We start from the raw sequence: 18,903 nt of genomic DNA on the forward strand, positions 1-18,903 counted from the left end.
GGAAGTAGCCATCAGAGGATGGACATGGTCAGAAACAATGCTCAGGTAGGCCGTGGCATTTAAACAATGCCCAATTGGCACTAAGGGGCCTAAAGTGTGCCAAGAAAACATCCCCCACACCATTACACCACCACCACCAGCCTGCACAGTGGTAACAAGGCATGATGGATCCATGTTCTCATTCTGTTTACGCCAAATTCTGACTCTACCATCTGAATGTCTCAACAGAAATCGAGACTCATCAGACCAGGCAACATTCTTCCAGTCTTCAACTGTCCAATTTTGGTGTGCTTGTGCAAATTGTAGCCTCTTTTTCCTATTTGTAGTGGAGATGAGTGGTACCCGGTGGGGTCTTCTGCTATTGTAGCCCATCCGCCTCAAGGTTGTGCGTGTTGTGGCTTCACAAATGCTTTGCTGCATACCTCAGTTTTAACGAGTGGTTATTCCAAGTCAAAGTTGCTCTTCTATCAGCTTGAATCAGTCGGCCCATTCTCCTCTTACCTCTAGCATCAACAAGGCATTTTCGCCCAAAGGACTGCCGCATTCTGGATGATTTTCCCTTTTCACACAATTCTTTGTAAACCCTAAAAATGGTTGTGCGTGAAAATCCCAGTAACTGAGCAGATTGTGAAATACTCAGACTGGCCCGTCTGGCACAAACAACCATGCCACGCTCAAAATTGCTTAAATCACCTTTCTTTCCCATTCTGACATTTAGTTTGGAGTTCAGGAGATTGTCTTGACCAGGACCACACCCCTAAATGCATTGAAGCAACTGCCATGTGATTGGTTGATTAGATAATTGCATTAATGAGAAATTGAACAGGTGTTCCTAATAATCCTTTAGGTGAGTGTATATTGCCTTATATATTACAATGATGGCTTTTATTTAAAAAAAAATAATCTGAGTTAGCACTGCTAGCATAATATCCTGCTGCCAGAAGAATGGTAATGAAGCCTCGAATGGCCGTCACTTTCTACGCCCTTTTATCAGAGAATGGTGAACTTTGATGGTGCCGAACTATATTGAAAACAATGCAACTGCAGTCCTTTTCTAATGATTTTCCTTCATGTGTCTATTCAGTTGCTCTATTAAAACAGTTGAGAATAATTTTATAGATATGAACTGAAACATAAGCGAACTAACATCATTATAGCAGCACGCCTCATACTTGTGCGTTCCTTGAATTGACCGGGTCCAAACATGACTAACTACGAAAACAGTCTTACAAGTTAGGAGTAAAGAAATGTCATAACTATTTAGTAATGTAACTGAAATAGATGGTTGTTTTTATGTGTTTATTTTAGGATAAGCATAGTTTTTATCCATTAGCTAATTATTTTCTTTGACCAGCTGTCTCAGCTGAACAGACGATGTCCTGGACAAGACTAGAGGCTGCAATGGGAGAACAATGCTTACATCCAACTGGTCAGCAGGACGACAGAAGAAGATGTGTACCAGCGATTTATGCATTACAAGGGATAGTGTAAGAACCACATAAAAACAATGCACATATTGAAATATTATGTGAAAGTGTTGCTGATTGGTCAAGAAACATGCAATGTGTTAAAATGTTATTTGATGTGGTCATTTTGAAACCCAAATACCCAAAAATCGTTTCAAAAGCTGCTAGCATTAATATTAGTTTTTCCTTGTTTAGTGTGTCATAATTACCTATTTGGATACTACTCGCTCATTTTCTTTGGGATTGGGTTGGCAGATCGAATCTCAGATCAACGTCTTCTACTGCCCCAAGTACTATTTCCATTTTAACGCAGTTCCAGAAAATGTTTGTACAGTGTTTTTTGCCAAAAGTAGCATTTGGAATTCAGGCTGAATATTTTGATTTTGGTCTTATCAGACCAGACAATCTTTTTTGTCATGTTCTTCCACGCAGCTTATTGGACGCCATTTCCTCATGGGTAGCTTTTCTCTAGACAGTATAAAATAAAAGATTGATGGTATAATTCTGACCGAGATATTCTCCGGAGAGGAACTCTGAAGTTCTGTTAGATTCTTGGTCACCTCTCCAACCAAGGTTTTTCTTGCCCAGTTAATTTCTTTGACCAGATGGTCATCTTTAGAAGAATCTTAGTAATTCCAAACTTCTTCTATTTCACTTTGATGGAGCCCACTGTGCTCCTGGAAATGTTCAATGCCGTAGCAATTGTTTTACCTTCTCTGGATAAATGTTTCGACAATTCTCTCAGATTTCTACAGAGTTCCTTGGACTTTATTGCTTGGTCTTGGCTTTGACGCAATGTGAAGTATGCAACCTTATATAGACAGATGTGTGCCTTTCTCCGTCCTGTCCAATACATTGAATTTGCATTCCAATCAAGTTCTAGATAAATATCAAGGACGATCACAGGACAATGGATGATCACAGGACAATGGATGATCACAGGACAATGGATGATCACAGGACAATGGATGCACCAGAGCTCAATTTGTATTGTCAGGACACAGGGTCCGAATACTTGTGTACATGAGATATTTCAGTTCCAATAAATTGGCACATTTCTTTAAAACGTGTTTTCACTGTGTCATTAAGGTATTTGCGTGCAGACTGATGGCAAATATATACACACATTTAATCCATTAAGTCTATAATAAATGTGGAGAAAATGAAGGGGTCTGTAGGCACTGTAAATGCTCAAAGTCCAAAAAAGGGGTCTGGCTATGATTTTCTTACCGGCATTTTGCCCTTAAAAATTTCAAAAGATATTCATGTCAACACTGATTAGTATAAAGACCCGGTATGGGTTTACAGCATGTCTGCATCAACGCACTAACTAGTTAGAAACGACCACTCAAAGGAGAGAGACAGAACATGAGGAAGCTTGCTATGACTGGCAATGGCAGCAATGGGGAGGTAGTTTTCAGGAGATGGCTAACTAGCTAGGGTTGGCTGCAACTTCCAAGTTTTATTTGTCCCGGTCTACAAGGGGAGATAGTGTAACATATACTCCAGTTTATAACTTACATCTAATGTTAATACAGATTCATAACACGATGAATGAGGTACGTCTGGTTTAGTGTGCGGCTAACGTCACGACATGTTGACACGTAGCTGACTGAGCTGTACTACACGTAGCTACCACTATCGGCAAGCTAACGCAGCTAGCCAAAACAACGAATACATCAAGAGACTAGCGGTCCTCCCAATTCGGAAAGGTGAAATTAGCTAACCGTCAAACTACCATTGGCAGCCCCTCTAGCCGATGGCAAGGTCGAGAAACTAGCAAAACGGAATCCAATGTGTTTTGTCTTCAAGTTACAATACCAAGCTAGACACTTTAGCCTTCTAAAGCCGTAAAGGTGTTTCTATCTATATCGTTATAAAAAAATCCTGTTGAAAATCATAAAAGGAAAAGCTAGCAAGCGTAGATACAGTACTAGCTAACGTTTGCTAGCTAGGTAGTCAGCAATGAGTAGCTAGCTAGCCAAATATAACTTACCCGAAACAGGAAAGTTGATTGTGTTTGTTTCATGAGATAACAGCACATAGCAAATTAGGTTGGCCAACGAAGCTTTTTCTGTCGTTTTCATTTCATCATTCCGGTTCGGTCGGTCATGTACCCTGAATGATCCGTGGCGAACATTAGCTGATTCTCCAATCACCTCGCCTCCCCGCTATGCTGCTGCACCGAGCTCTACTGCTATTGGACTGTCTCCGTCCAGAAATGCATCACCACGGTAGGTGAATGTCATTGGGTAGGTGAAGCAAATCTGGGCTATTGCCGCGTTAATGTAATCCGAAGCTAGTGTTCAGCGGCATTCATACAATTACCACCGTATCAATATTTAGCTATTTTGACCACTGGGGAGGGAAGGGGGTGTCATGTCTGTCCATGTGAGGGGATAGTGGGGGACCTTTCCTGTTCTGTTTTTATTTCTTTCACTTTGTTGGTTTTATTTTCACATTGTTTTTAGTTTAGAATTTATTAGAACTAGTTTATTGCTCATATGTTTTTAAGTTCAGTAAAATAAATATTACAACTGATATGTATATTTATATCTAAGCAGATGACCAGGTACTTGAGGTACATGAGGATACCCTTTAAATGAGTTTTCCATTACAGGATCAAATCAGAACATAACTTCTCTGCATTGAGGATGGAAATTAACATACCCTGCACCTTCAACTGGAAGCTTGAACTGGAAAAGTTGTTTGTAAATGTCATCAAAAGCCATTATTTTAGAAGTTGATATTTCTACCAACCTGAGTAGAGGGCCTAAAAGAAGCTACTGAAACCTGAAAACCCCAAAAAAGTAAGCTAGGGTCACACTTCTGCACTAACCAGCTTTATGAGAGTTTTCAGTTTTAATCCAGGAAAAATTGAGACAGCCCTGGGGAAAGTTGTAAATTATCTGCTTATGGCTGCAGGAAGAAGATCAGAGGTGTCCACCATATCCCGTGGTATAACAGAAAAGTTGGTGCTAGTGTGACAGAGGTAAGAACGTTCCGGAATCTCACTTCCCAGCTAGCATTGAATGTTGCAGGTAAGCCTAATCATATGGTATATTTGTGTAGCTTATAGTTACATTGTTGCCAAGGAGAGCAGTCATGTGTGGCGAAACACAGAATCACTAGTTCGAGCCCAGGGTGGGGCAGGCCGACTGTCAGTGGAAGAAGTGAAACTTTGCAGCAGCATGTTGACATCAGTTTCACTGAGATCAATTAACTTGCTGCAAGACCTCTGGGTTGTTCATTGATGAAGAGCTCTCTGCACTGTTCCTGGATGAAGGGTCCTCTGGGTTGTTCCTGAATAAAGAGCTCTCTGCGCGGTTCCTGGATGAAGGGTCCTCTGGGTTGTTCCTGAATAAAGAGCTCTCTGCGCGGTTCCTGGATGAAGGGTCCTCTGGGTTGTTCCTGAATGAAGAGCTCTCCAAGTGGTTCCTGGATGAAGGGTCCTCTGGGTTGTTCCTGAATGAAGAGCTCTCCAAGTGGTTCCTGGATGAAGGGTCATCTGGGTTGTTCCTGGATGGGGAGCCCTCTGGGTTGTTTGTGACAGGAACTGTCCTACTTAATCAATGCAAAATTGCTGACAGTTGTTGTTAGACATGCAACAAGGATGTTATGCCAAACCCCTGATTAACATCACCAAGGGTGTGTTGGAGACTTGGTGGGTCCAGACACGCCTCTTCATCAAGTACACTTCCTCAACAGACATTTCTCATTACACTACATTCCTGGATGAAGAGCCCTATGGGTTGTACCTGGATGAAGAGCCCTCTGGGTTGTTCTTGGATGAAGAGTCCTCTGGGTTGTTCCTGGATGAAGAGCCCTATGGGTTGTACCTGGATGAAGAGCCCTCTGGGTTGTACCTGGATGAAGAGCCCTCTGGGTTGTTCTTGGATGAAGAGTCCTCTGGGTTGTTCCTGGATGAAGAATCCTCTGGCTTGTTCCTGGATGAAGAGTCCTCTGGCTTGTTCCTGGATGAAGAGTCCTCTGGCTTGTTCCTGGATGAAGAGTCCTCTGGCTTGTTCCTGGATGAAGAGTCCTCTGGCTTGTTCCTGGATGAAGAGTCCTCTGGCTTGTTCCTGGATGAAGAGTCCTCTGGCTTGTTCCTGGATGAAGAGTCCTCTGGCTTGTTCCTGGATGAAGAGTCCTCTGGCTTGTTCCTGGATGAAGAGTCCTCTGGCTTGTTCCTGGATGAAGAGTCCTCTGGCTTGTTCCTGGATGAAGAGTCCTCTGGCTTGTTCCTGGATGAAGAGTCCACTGGCTTGTTCCTGGATGAAAATCCCTCTGAATTGTTCTTGAATGAAGAGACCTCTGGGTTGTTCCTTCTTTTGATTTAAATAAAGTGGCTGCTGGCTATGGTTGACTTTTGGTTTAACGCTCTTCAGACCCAAGTAAGAAAATGCTTGTTTTGAACAATGATATAAGTCATTTGCTTTATCTTCTATTCAAAATAAAGATACGTTGATTACTGAGGCACGCAAATTGATATTATGCTAAGTTATCTCAAGCATACAATTTCCTGTTGTTATCCTCTGTTGCTCCTCAACAGTGATCTGACACATCAACCTCTGTGGAGTAGAAGTAAAAATTGGCCTTTTTATATCAGCACTTGTCACAGTCTTTAGTAGACACTTGAAAGTTTGCACTGAATCTGCATTTCTGACCTTAATTGGCAGATCATTCCACATTAGTGGAGCTCTATGAGAGAAAGCCCTGCCTCCAGCTGTTAGTTTAGAAATTCTAGGTACAATTAGAAGGCCTGCATCTTGCAATCGTAGGTTACGTGTAGGTATATTTTGCTGGATCATTTCAGCGAGGTAAGTAGGAGAAAGTCTGTGTATTGCTGTATAACACTAAAACCTTAAAATCAGCCCTAGCCTTAACAGGTAACCAGATTAAAGATGCTAATACTCGAGTATTGTATTAAAATATTTTTGTTCTAGTTAGGACACTAATTTAAGTTAATTTATTGATTTATCAGGGTTACCGGAGAGAAGAGCATTTCAGTAATCTAATCTAGAAGCCCAAAAGCATGTATTAGTTATTCTGCATCAGTTTTTGATAAAAAATTTCAGATTTTAGAAATGTTCCGAAGATGGGATAAAAGCAGCTCTTGAGATATATTTTATATGTTCATCAACGGATCGGGGAGGAGATTGGGGTCGAAGGCAATGCCGAGGTTAGATATGACCACACAACCGTCGAGGTTCGCTGTAATGTCTGTCAACAAAACTCTGTTTGCTGAGTTTAAAACAAGAAGTTCCACCTCCGCCTCCTAATATCTGAAACGCGTGCTTCCAAAGTAGCTAGCTTTGGGGCTTTTCTATGTTTCATCGAAATATATACAGTATATCACCAAAGTGAGTACACCCCTCACATTTTTGTAAATATTTGATCTGTCCATGTGACAAAACTGAAGAAATGACACTTTCCTAAAATGTAAAGTAGTGAGTGAACACCTTGTATAACAGTGATAATTTGTCATATCTTCAGTGTTGTCACATGAAAAGATATACTCAAATATTTACAAAAATGTGAGGGGTATACTCACTTTTGTGAGATACTGCAACTGTGTGTCATCAGCATAACAGTGAAAATTGACATTGTGATTCTGGATGACATCACCCATAAGCAGCATATATAGTGAAAACAATAATGAGCTCAAAACCAAGCCTTGAGGAACACCAAAATGTACCTTTAATTTGTCAGAGGACATGCCATCCACACATATGAACTGATATCTTTCAGATAAATAAGATTTAAAGCAGGTTAGAACGTGTCCTCGTAGCCCAATATGGGTTTTCAGTCTCTCTAAGAAGGGAGTGATCAATAGTGTCAAAAGCAGTACTAAGATCAAGAAGCAACAGGACGGATGCGGAACCTTTGTCTGAGGCCATTAGAAGGACATTTGTTACCTTCACGAGTGCAGTCTCAGTACTATGATGGGGTCTGAAACCAGACTGGAGCATACATTTTATTTGTCTTCAGGAAGGCATTCAGTTGTTGGGAAACTGCTCGGGAAGTTTCTGAACACTTTTCTAAGATTTTTGAGAGGAATGGGGAGGTTCGATATTGGCCTATGATTGTCTAATATATCTGGATCCAGATTAGATTTTTTTCAGAAGAGGATGGATTTCTGTTATTTTTAGTGAGTTTGGAACACATCCGGAGGATAGGGAGCAATAAATTATGTTCAACATTGGCTGACCTAGCTCATGAAGTACACAGGCATGTACATCGAAATCTTCCCCTTGTACATTCAAAACCCTGTACTTTCTGTCCCGGGCAGAGCGTGAGGGTGAGCAAAGCCCTGATTGTATTGTGATCCTAGCAACGCTTCTGTACACACCCCTGTAAAAATGCCAGCTTCTTGTGATGTAAAAGAATGAGACAAAGATAAATCATGTCAGAACTTTTTCAACTTTTAATGTGACCTATAATGTGAACAATTCAATTGAAAAACAAACTGAAATCTTCAAGGGGGAAAAATGAAAAATAAAAACCTTACAATAACCTGGTTGCATAAGTGTGAACACCCTTAAACGAATACCTTGTTGAAGCACCTTTAGATTTTATTACAACAATTATTAATTTTGAATAGAGTAGAGGTAACGGAACATACCACATCTCTAGGTCATATGGATAGTTGGCTATTAAAAAGGATTGTATAGAAGGATAGATTCTGATAAAATCCACAAAACTGAAAATGGCAAATCTATGGCACGGACTCTAGACAAGGAAGGTCAATGAACAAAATGCAGGTGGTTTAATGGGTAAATGTCATCTGGATTGGAAGCTATTGGAAAAAGGTTCATGTGAATTAGGTAATAGAGTTGTAATAATAGATACAAAAAAAAAACAAGATAATGAATTTGGAAAAACATAAGAGGTGTACCTTGCAGAAGAGAGGTAAAGGAACAAACCACTTGTTTGCAGATCTCTAGCTCATATGGATAGTGAGCTAATAAAAAATGTATTCTATAGAACAGGGGTGTCAAACTGGTTCCATGGAAGGCTTCAAGTCTTTGCAGGTTTTTCTTTTTTCCTATAAATTGGTTCCCATTTCAGACCTAAGCAACCAGGTGAGGGTAGAAACTAACCAGTTACTGACCTAATAAATCGATCAATCAAGTACAAGGTGAAAGCGAAGATCTGCAGACACTCGGCCCTCCGTGGAACCAGTTTGACATCTGGTATAGAAGGATCAATTCTCAAATAATTATCGAAATGTAAAAAGGCAAATCTAAAGGTCAGTGCTCAAAAAGTGACATCATCTCTACAGAAGGAGGGCTGACGATTGACCAGTGGAGGGCTGACGATTGACAAGGGGAGGGCTGGAGCTTAAACGGATGATGTTTGACGAGGGGAGCGGATATTTGACCAAGGGAGTGGTGACGTTTGACTTGGGGAGGGGTGATGACTGAGGAGGAGGAAGAACTGAGTTTCTCTGGAGGAATGATAATGTTCCTAATATGGATGCTGTACAAAAGTTACAAACTATCAGCATAACATAGACATCTTCTACTGTAATTTAGCCTGCCCTGCAGCATTGTATATTCCCCTTTTACTGAGTTTAGACTAGCTAGACTAGCTGAGGGCTAACGATTGACTAGGGGAGAAGTGACGTTTGACTGAGGAGGAGGAAGGACAATGTTCCTAATATGGATGCTGTACTACATAGAGCCAGGGCGCCTGGAAATGCAGCCTTCTTCTAAAGTCAAGTTTCAAAAGCTCTAACAAAAAGTATACAATGAAAATGAAAAGTATATATTCTTGATCAGTGGAGCGCGAAGAACAATGCACACCCTTTCTTTTTTCTAAATCTGAAGTTTAAAACTTTGACAGAACTTAATAGCTCCTACAATAGATCATTTCAATAGCTCCAACAGTAGATAGGCCATGATTATTAAACATACATATTCTTGATCAGGGAAAGGTGAGGAACAATGCGCAACTTTTACTTTTTAAAAATCTGAAGTTTAAAACTTTGACGGAACTTAACTCCTACAATAGATAAAAGGTGTTCATTGTTCCTCACCCTCCCCTAATAAAGAATATGCATGTTATATAATCATTGAATTTGGAGCTATTGAAATGAAGTTTCTACTTGAAAAAGTAGAATATGTGCATTGATCCTCACCCTCCCCTGATCAAGAATATATACTTTTCATAGTTATTGTATACTTTTTGTAAGAGCTATTGAAAGTTTAAAGTTTAAAGAAGATGGCTGCATTTGTATACAATTTTGAACGCTCAAACATGAATACTTCGTTAAAGAGCTATTGAGATTTGAAGAGCCTAATGTCTGTCGAATGTACTAACCTAAAACTAACTTCACCGCAGTCAAGATAAATTATGTTTATTTGGCTTGAGGGGATAGCTTTCACTTTCACTATTGGATGTATCTTTTTGAATCATTGACGACTTCCACAGAAGAACAACTTATACCTCCAGATATTCCGGCGTGGGTGTTTGCATAACATCATACTTTCTTCCACTTTTCGGTCATTTGTAAAACTCCAAACTGATTGCGTCATTATGATAATTTTTATGATCTAGTTTCTTACGTCGACTATTCAGGGAACATACACCACTTTGCTTGCTAGTCACCGAGGTAAGATCATATTTGCGATAGAACTTAGCTAGATTGTTTATTAATAATGGGTTTTTCGTGTTTTGTGTAATTCAAGTAAAACGTGTTTCCGGATGGAGGTCTCATGACTTGTCTCTTTAATTGTCGTATCGTCTTTATTATGTGCTGCTTGTTAGTTTTGCCCTCTCCGCCACATGCAGGTTCATATTAGTAATAACGTAAATGTCTAAAATATTATCAAGTCATTTCTCCACACATCATATTTGTTTTTTTTATTTTAAATTAACTATACATCTAATTTGTTTAGACACGTTTCCTTTTCAGAGTACTTGATGGAAACGTTTTATCAGAAGAACAGTAGGATCTGTGAAGAGCTGAGCATAGGAGAGTGCAAGAAGCTGCTCTACTTATGTGGAGCCACGGGAACAGGCGGCTGTGTGGCCGATGTTAGAGAGGTGTTGATGACCTGGCTGGACAGACAGCAGGTGGAGAGCCTCTATCTGGTGGAACTCCTGTACACATTGAGACGCTTTGATCTCCTGAGAAAGGTGTTTCGCGTTAGTGAACAGGAAGTGGGGGAAATTCTGGGACAGAGCCGAGCTGTGTCAAAATACAGGTGAGTTTCTCTCTATGAAATGTCTTGTTACCTGTGTAAAGAGCTTAAACAGCCTGGCCCAATGTAGTATATACAACCCTGTTTCCAAAGAAATTGGAATGCTTGGTAAAATGCTAATAAAATCAGAATACACTGATGTGCAAATCATTCATCCCTATGTTTAATTGAAAATTGTACAAAGACAATATATAAATTGTCTTGAGAGACCAGTGGGTTGTTCCTGGGTGAAAGCAGTGTTTGTACATTATTATATACAAACATTAAAAAAATAAATGGAGCAATATTTAAGACTCTAAATAGCCTCTCTTATTAACGATTGATTCTTTTCTGTTTTTCAGGGAAATGTCACAACAAATTAGTCCCAAACATATGTTATGGTCTTTATTAGTAGGTATCCCCTAGATTCAATATTTCCAAACATATGTTATGATCTTTATTAGTAGGTATCCCCTAGATTCAATATTTCCAAACCTATTTTATGGTCTTTATTAGTAGGTATCCCCTAGATTCAATATTTCCAAACCTATTTTATGGTCTTTATTAGTAGGTATCCCCTAGATTCAATATTTCCAAACATACGTTATGGTCTTTATTAGTAGGTTTACCCTAGATTCAATATTTCCAAACCTTTTTTATGGTCTTTATTATTAGGTATCCCCTAGATTCAATATTTCCAAACAGACATTGTGGTCGTTATTAGTAGATATCCTATATATTATATTAATATTATGGTCTTCATTAGGAAATGTCATAGATGCCCTATCTCTGAATGTTGTCTCGCTCCTGCTGGCAGAGTATTGATGTCTGATGTGAGTGAGGACATGGGGACAGAAGACCTGGAATCTCTGAAGTTCCTGTTGAGTGCATCTTTACCCAAAGAGCGGCTGGCCAGTGTCAAGGTAAGAGGCTGCGTCTATGCCCCCAAACAGCGCCCTATATTCTTATTGTTTTGGAACATAGCACACCATGTTTATGGGCCCTGGCAATTGTGAGTGTTGTGTAAAGGTAAGTATTGCAGAATTGCTTCTGGCTTATAGGCTAATCTGCTCAAACTATGCCAATTACATCAATAATTATTGCATCATGTCAAAGTTTTGCCCAGGGCTCCCTTGTAAAAGAGATTTGATTATCTCAATGGGACATCCCCTGGTAAAATAAAGGATAAAATTAAATTTAAAAAAATCATGTCAAAGTGTTAAAAAAACAGGGGAACTGTTTAGACATGTTGACAGGTTTCAGGTGACATCACAGCATATGGGAATGCCCACTTGGCGGGGACAAAACAATGTCTCCTTCCATTGCCTTCAATCGATAACTCAACAACTTTTAGTTGTAATCATTGTAATAAATGAAATGATCTGTTTTTGCCCACACCGATTCAACCAACTTCAGTTGCCTAGCTAATGTCAGTGAGGCTAGCTAAACCTCTCTTTTTAAACACATGGCGTTAGCTAAGTTAATAACAAAGTTAATACAAGGGAAAATTGCACCAATCCAACCTTCTCCACAACAATGGTGGGTCATTTAAACAGTAGGAATGGTTTACCTGACATTGGGAAAAAAACATATTTTATTATTATTGAGGCTCATTACATTCCTGTGATATGAACTTGCCTTGGGTTAGGTCTTTACTTATCCTGGCTTAGGTCAGCCCGATGAGAACTTTAATTGGCCTGGGTAAGGTCTTCAATTGTTCTTTAGTTTGCGTACCAAAACTGAACCAAATGTTTAGAGAGGCACACAGCTAGGATTAAATTAGCAAACTGAATACTAGTCTAGAAAAAAGGGTAATGTGTGAGTGGATGAATACAATCAGTAATTTGGAAAGCAGCGTGAACATGAAGACCCACCTTATGAATGCTCGGTCATACGTTTCTGAAAGGACTGTTTGTACTAGCAGGCTTAGACTGACAAAGCAGCACTGAGTGGAATGCTGCTTAGCATCCAGATCCAAATCACCAGCATTCTTGATAACATTGTCCACATTGTTTACTTTTAATAGACACTCCTATCCAAAGCAACTGGAAGACACAACAATGTTTTTATCTTCTTGACTTGGGATTCAAACAAGCAACCGTTTGATAACTGGCACAAAGTTCTAACCTGCATCGTCAGCTTTCTATGTTTTCTTATTTGTTGTGGAATGTTTCCAGATTTAGTTATTTGTTTTGGATTGTTACTGAGACATCACATTTCCTTTCTGTGTGTGACAGAGTTTCCTGGATGTGGTAGTTGAACTGGAGAAGTGTGACCAAGTTTCTTCTGAGAGGGTGGGCCTGATAGAACAATATCTGATAGACATTAGCAGGGTGGACCTGGCCAAGAAAGTCAGAGGTTACCAGAACCAAACACCAGGTGAGAATGATGCTGGGTGGTGATCCCAACATCACATTCAAAATGATCCAATGACTGTCTGCCCTGTAGCTGTTTGTCTTGTGTGGTGGTACCCAGAATATAAGATGTTCTATATCTGTGTTTGTTACTGTCAGCGTGGTGGTACCCAGAATATAAGCTGTTCTATATCTGTGTTTGTTACTGTCAGCGTGATGGTACCCAGAATATAAGCTGTTCTATATCTGTGTTTGTTACTGTCAGCGTGGTGGTACCCAGAATATAAGCTGTTCTATATCTGTGTTTGTTACTGTCAGCGTGGTGGTACCCAGAATATAAGCTGTTCTATATCTGTGTTTGTTACTGTCAGCGTGGTGGTACCCAGAATATAAGATGTTGTATATCTGTGTTCGTTACTGTCAGCGTGGTGGTACCCAGAATATAAGCTGTTCTATATCTGTGTTTGTTACTGTCAGCGTGGTGGTACCCAGAATATAAGATGTTCTATATCTGTGTTTGTTACTGTCAGCGTGGTGGTACCCAGAATATAAGCTGTTCTATATCTGTGTTTGTTACTGTCAGCGTGACAAGTGTTTGGGAACATTAAAAGTAACTAATTACAGTTAGCAGTCACAGTTCCAATAAAGTAGCTAGTTACATTACTTAGTTACTCGCTGTAGAAAGTAAGATTTTATGTTACTAAGTTACTTTAAGAGTAAGTCCTTTGATTCTATATTCATGTGTTGGTCACTTTTAATGGGTTACATTGTCAGGTATTGCATAGTCAGTGTCAGTCACCAGCATATTACATTATCAATCATTATAGAGCAAGAATGACCAATCCCATTATCTCAAGTAATCATATAACATAATCAGAAACAATATTTGCATTTAGTTCACCAATCAAGAACTCGCATTACAAGGGCCTCCACATTTTCAGGCCAGGCCTATATGTTCAGACTTAAATACTGGTTAGATCCATTGCAGTGAACAACGAAGAACTAAATAACAGCTGTAGTATTGTACACTGATAAACACACCTTCTCAAACAAGAAAACATTAGGCTCATTGCAATTTGAAATCTCTTTGCAATAATGTTTAATGACTTTATTCCGAGGTGAAATATTATTAAATCTGTTTTGAAATTATTCAGAATAGTTGCGTTTATAAACAGAACATGTATTTAGATGTTTGCTATTAAGTTTGGTTGTCCAACAGAGAATAATTTGGGATTGAACTTTGGTTGTCCAACAGGCAAGAGATTCCACCAAAACACAACAGCAACCCTGGTAATTGGTTACAAACGAGGGTAATAATGATGTTGTCGAAATAGTGAAGTGCTTCCTAAGCTTGAATTGTGCACCTCAGCCTTCTGCTGCACAAATTGCTTGTCGATGCTACATATCTATTTGAAATGAATGGGAGCTGTGTGAGTGGCTTTGGTAGGTGTATCATGAACTTTAACAAAGAGAGCTGGGGCTGCCATCTTTGCGTCCTTTGTTGCCAATTGCTACTGGAGAAAATAAATGCTACGTAAGCCTCAAACCAAATCTTGCAGACTTATAGCAGCCTCAAACCAAACTTCTCAGACTTGCCATAGAGAGTATAAATATCTTGGTGAACATCTAACATTACAAGAGAATTGCAGATTTTGTGCTGATAAAATCAAACAATGGAATATATTGTGAGCTTTCGAAGACATGGTAGGTGACCCTCAGGCTGTGTCTAGAACACGAGTTGTTGGTGGGCTTCTGCCTCAAATAGGCAATCAGATGTCAAACGTGTCTGTGACACGGGGCAGGTGTTTTGGAACTGCAAAATCAGTTTTGTGTTGTTTGATAAATAATACATCCTCTGTTCTCAATCTGAACATCATCTGTGTACTAAAGGTTTTCCTCATCTCCATCTGTATAAATGTTTACTACTTGTACTTTTTTAGTGGTTTCTATGGCCCAAGTCCAGCAAAGACCAGTGGGCCCGAAACAATTTCTTCTGGTGAGTACATCATTACATGCTCCTCTTCGTCACAACATGGAAACAGTTCACCATCCCTGTTCTTTCACAACTTTCTGTAAAAATGTTTTTCTAACAGTACTTTCTGTAAAGATGTTTTTTAACAGTACTTTCTGTAAAGACATTTTTGCTGGAGCCAGCATAGAAGAGTGAATGTCTCTTATTGATTGAGTGAGTGAGTGCCTGACTGACCAACTACCCCTTTTTAAATAGTGTAGTGGTTAGAGATACAGACTATGGACCAACAGGTCCCACGTTCGACTCCCGCCACCGTCAAAACACATTATGCCTTAGGATTTGTTCAGGACCGACAAAAACTTTGCTGGCTATAACCTTCAGTTGCTACGTAATAGGAAGCCTAATATAAAACTGTTCTGGTGGAAATTAGGATTTCTTCAGGATAGACAAACACTTCGCTGGCTACACAATTTTCACTTGATGTAAAAGTCAGTGATCGTCCCCCATATTGATAGTTATTGTATGAATGTCATTCACGAATGGCTAATAAGCTGTTTAAACGGCCAGTGGCAAAAGCTATACATTTCATAGATTCTATTTTTGGTGGAGGTAAATAAAATAAGAAATGTTAGTCAGTTTAACACAATGCTTAATGGTGTCTAACGACATATTCAAACTCTGCGTGATGTTAATGTGTAACAAGATTATCTAATGTTGAAATGCTATACCAACTCTCGAGTCCAGGGTGGGCAATAATAACGCGGGCCAACTGAACTAGGGTTGCCTGGTTTCTTGTTTAACAGTACTTTGTGTAAAGATGTTTTTCTTACAGTACTTTCTGTAAAGATGTTTTTAACAGTACATTCTGTGCATCAGTCTCAGCCCAGGGCTATTGCCACTCCAGTATCATACCAGTCCAAACAGAACCGTGAGTCCATCTCAGTTTCCTTTAACGAACAATTGTTTGTCAGGACTAGCCAGCGTACAACATAAATGAATCTGTGATTAAATGTAGTTTTGTGTTTTGTTATTCCAGCTGAAGAGAATGCACACACAAACCCTAACCCTTTGTGTTTTGTTATTCCAGCTGAAGAGAATGCACACACAAACCCTAACCCTTTGTGTTTTGTTATTCCAGCTGAAGAGAATGCACACACAAAGGACGCAGAAAGAAGACGGGCAGTGTGTCAGAGCCCCATGGAGGTGTACAGGCTTCGGTCTGACCTCAAGGACCAGTGTCTGATTATAGACTGTGTCGGCAGTGATGGAGGTGAGAGCTGCTGTGTAGACAGACCCATCCTGCTGTCACTGCCTGGGCTGGTCATTTCTATATCCACAGCATGCCACATTACCCACTGGACTCCAAGAGGTCCGCTGCAGAATTGCTGATGTGTGTCAGGACAAGAATTGACCTTCCTTTCTCCCTCCAGACATGTTGAGTGAGACTTTCAGTCGGCTCCACTTCAAGGTGACCCTGGTTAAATGGCCAGGTCTGGAGGACACCCTTTCTATCCTCCGGCAAGCTGTCCAACAGGAGGATAACCAGGAGGCTGATTCCTTGGCCTGCTGCCTCATCAGCCGTGCTACTGCCACGGACCTGCTGGTTACAGACGGCCACAGGTAGAGCAGAGCCCTGGCAAAACCACAGAGTAGATCACACTAAACGCCAGGCTGTTAACGTGTTTCTTCAGCTCAGTGAAGAAGGTTTGGGACTCAGGATCCCTCAGATTGGAACCAGAGGCCCTCTGGGGTTTGAAGTTGATTTTGAATTTGACAAGAGCTAGTGGAGAGAGGCTAGGGTGTGTGGGTGTCATGTATCATCTGGGTAATTTAACCTTTATTTTGATAGGCAGGGTCTGTTTTTGGACTCTATTCGGCAATTCTTCACCCCCGCCTGCTGCCCCAGTCTGTTTGGGAAACCCAAACTTTTCTTCATCCAGACCTACCTGGTCTCAGAACCCCCGGGCTGCTCCTCAAAACCCATGAGGCACCCGATCCACAGAGAGGAGGATCTGGAGACCGATAAGGATGAGGGGTGTCCCAGGGTGGAGTCTGACAGGGGTCAAGGGTGTCCCAGGGTGGAGTCTGACGGGGGTCAGGGGTGTCCCAGGGTGGAGTCAGTCCCTGCAGATGCAGATGTCTTCTGGAGCCATTGTTGGACAGATGTGTGTCAGCTGGAGCAGAGGGGCCATCGGTCGGTGTATCTGCAGGCCTTAAGGGAAGCAGCTCTGAGAGGCCAGAGCAGGTACAGGACAGCGGTGGAGGAGATGAAGCACGCAATGTTCCAGACATGCACTGTATATATTTAAGAGATGTTTCGGGCAGATGTATTGAACATATTTGGTCAGAGATGTTTCAGCCAGAGATATTGAACAGATTCAGCCAGAGTTGTTTCAGCCAGAGATATTGAACAGATTCAGCCAGAGTTGTTTCAGCCAGAGATATTGAACAGATTCAGCCAGAGATATTGAACAGATTCAGCCAGAGATATTGAACAGATTCAGCCAGAGTTGTTTCAGCCAGAGATATTGAACAGATTCAGCCAGAGTTGTTTCAGCCAGAGATATTGAACAGATTCAGCCAGAGATATTGAACAGATTCAGCCAGAGATATTGAACAGATTCAGCCAGAGTTGTTTCAGCCAGAGATATTGAACAGATTCAGCCAGAGTTGTTTCAGCCAGAGATATTGAACAGATTCAGCCAGAGATATTGAACAGATTCAGCCAGAGTTGTTTCAGCCAGAGATATTGAACAGATTCAGCCAGAGTTGTTTCAGGCAGAGATATTGAACAGATTCAGCCAGAGATATTGAACAGATTCAGCCAGAGTTGTTTCAGCCAGAGATATTGAACAGGTTCAGCCAGAGTTGTTTCAGCCAGAGCTATTGAGCAGATTCAGCCAGAGATATTGGACAGTTTCAGCCAGAGCTATTGAGCAAATTCAGCCAGAGATATTGGACAGATTCAGCCAGAGGTATTGAACAGATTCAGCCAGAGATATTGAACAGATTCAGCCAGAGTTGTTTCAGCCAGAGATATTGTACAGATTCAGCCAGAGATATTGAACAGATTCAGCCAGAGATATTGTACAGATTCAGCCAGAGATATTGTACAGATTCAGCCAGAGATATTGAACAGATTCAGCCAGAGATATTGAACCGATTCAGCCAGAGTTGTTTCAGCCAGAGATATTGAACAGACTCAGTCAGAGATCTTTCCGAGAGAGATAATGAACAGTAGCTGTATAGTATCAACCTTCTGTTTATATGGCTATTATTGCTCAATGGTACAATATTTAAACTAAAAAGCTTTTATTTTTCTTTGCAGAAGAACATCTCTGGTAGATATCCATACAGAGATGAATGGTGTGATATTCGACCACAACAGAAGAAATCCAGGAGCCAGATACAACATTAATTTGAGACACACACTCAGGAAGAGCCTCTACTTCAGATAGGAGCAAGGACACAACATTCACTACCTTAAACACTGACAATCTCTGAAAAGAGTCAGTGTACCTTAAAAATATAACAACATCCAGCACATTCCGCCCTCTTGTGGCAGCTTTGACACATCTTACCTTCATGAAGTACGTAATGGTGCACTAAAACATGTCAGTATTTTTTTTACTATGTATTTATTCAAGCAATATCTGTCTTTATTTTTTCTATTGAGAATAATTTTATATAAATTTTGATTTAAAAAAATGTATGCATTCGATACTGTCAATTCTTTTGGATAATAGTTTCTGCTAAATAACTTAATTAAATATGTAATATAAATGACAATACACCAACCTAATATGTGGTAATACAACTTAGCTATTTTCATGGCCTATGAGCAGGGGCCACCATTTGGCACCGCAGCTCAACGCCAACAAATTGAAAGAGGACGGGCAGTGGTAAGCTTTCCACGTCTCAAG

At 40.4% G+C, this 18,903-nt stretch overlaps 3 protein-coding genes across 8 annotated transcripts in view; 1 reads left to right on the forward strand and 2 right to left on the reverse strand.

Moving 5' to 3' along the window:
- The window catches only part of LOC105007748 (protein FAM126B), a 47,560-nt gene extending 43,798 nt beyond the window's left edge, over window positions 1–3,762 (reverse strand). The window contains exon 1 of one of the 2 annotated variants that reach the window (XM_029115592.2): window positions 3,463–3,762. The gene's annotated coding sequence lies outside the window, so the exon portion shown is untranslated. The remainder of the gene's footprint in view (window positions 1–3,462) is intronic. The other variant, XM_029115593.2, reaches the window with a different exon arrangement.
- Window positions 3,011–18,650, forward strand: LOC105007210 (CASP8 and FADD-like apoptosis regulator). Of its 5 annotated transcripts, none has more exons than XM_034288760.1 (13): window positions 3,011–3,025; window positions 3,610–3,700; window positions 4,087–4,276; window positions 4,392–4,458; window positions 10,387–10,678; window positions 11,472–11,577; window positions 12,892–13,033; window positions 14,949–15,004; window positions 15,857–15,908; window positions 16,119–16,250; window positions 16,411–16,600; window positions 16,830–17,225; window positions 18,309–18,650. In XM_034288760.1, exons 5-13 carry the CDS (start codon window positions 10,395–10,397, stop codon window positions 18,436–18,438), a joined length of 1,488 nt encoding a protein of 495 aa, XP_034144651.1. In that variant the 5' UTR covers window positions 3,011–3,025; window positions 3,610–3,700; window positions 4,087–4,276; window positions 4,392–4,458; window positions 10,387–10,394; the 3' UTR covers window positions 18,439–18,650. The 5 variants fall into 5 exon arrangements, with proteins under 5 accessions (XP_034144651.1, XP_019897089.1, XP_010864354.1 ...); XM_020041530.2 differs by lacking the exon at window positions 3,011–3,025 and adding an exon at window positions 3,164–3,178; XM_010866052.5 differs by lacking the exons at window positions 3,011–3,025; window positions 3,610–3,700; window positions 4,087–4,276; window positions 4,392–4,458 and adding an exon at window positions 9,694–10,083 and having other exon boundaries at window positions 10,370–10,678.
- Window positions 4,469–6,150, reverse strand: zgc:174862 (uncharacterized protein LOC100142646 homolog). The gene is made up of 2 exons (XM_034288898.1): window positions 6,134–6,150; window positions 4,469–5,794 (listed from the first exon to the last, which is right to left on the reverse strand). Exons 1-2 carry the CDS (start codon window positions 6,148–6,150, stop codon window positions 5,293–5,295), a joined length of 519 nt encoding a protein of 172 aa, XP_034144789.1. The 3' UTR covers window positions 4,469–5,292.
- Window positions 18,651–18,903: the final 253 nt, after the last annotated feature.

The sequence above is a fragment of the Esox lucius genome, chromosome 20 (genome assembly GCF_011004845.1).
Source record: "Esox lucius isolate fEsoLuc1 chromosome 20, fEsoLuc1.pri, whole genome shotgun sequence".
NCBI classification, from domain to species: Eukaryota; Metazoa; Chordata; class Actinopteri; order Esociformes; family Esocidae; genus Esox; species Esox lucius.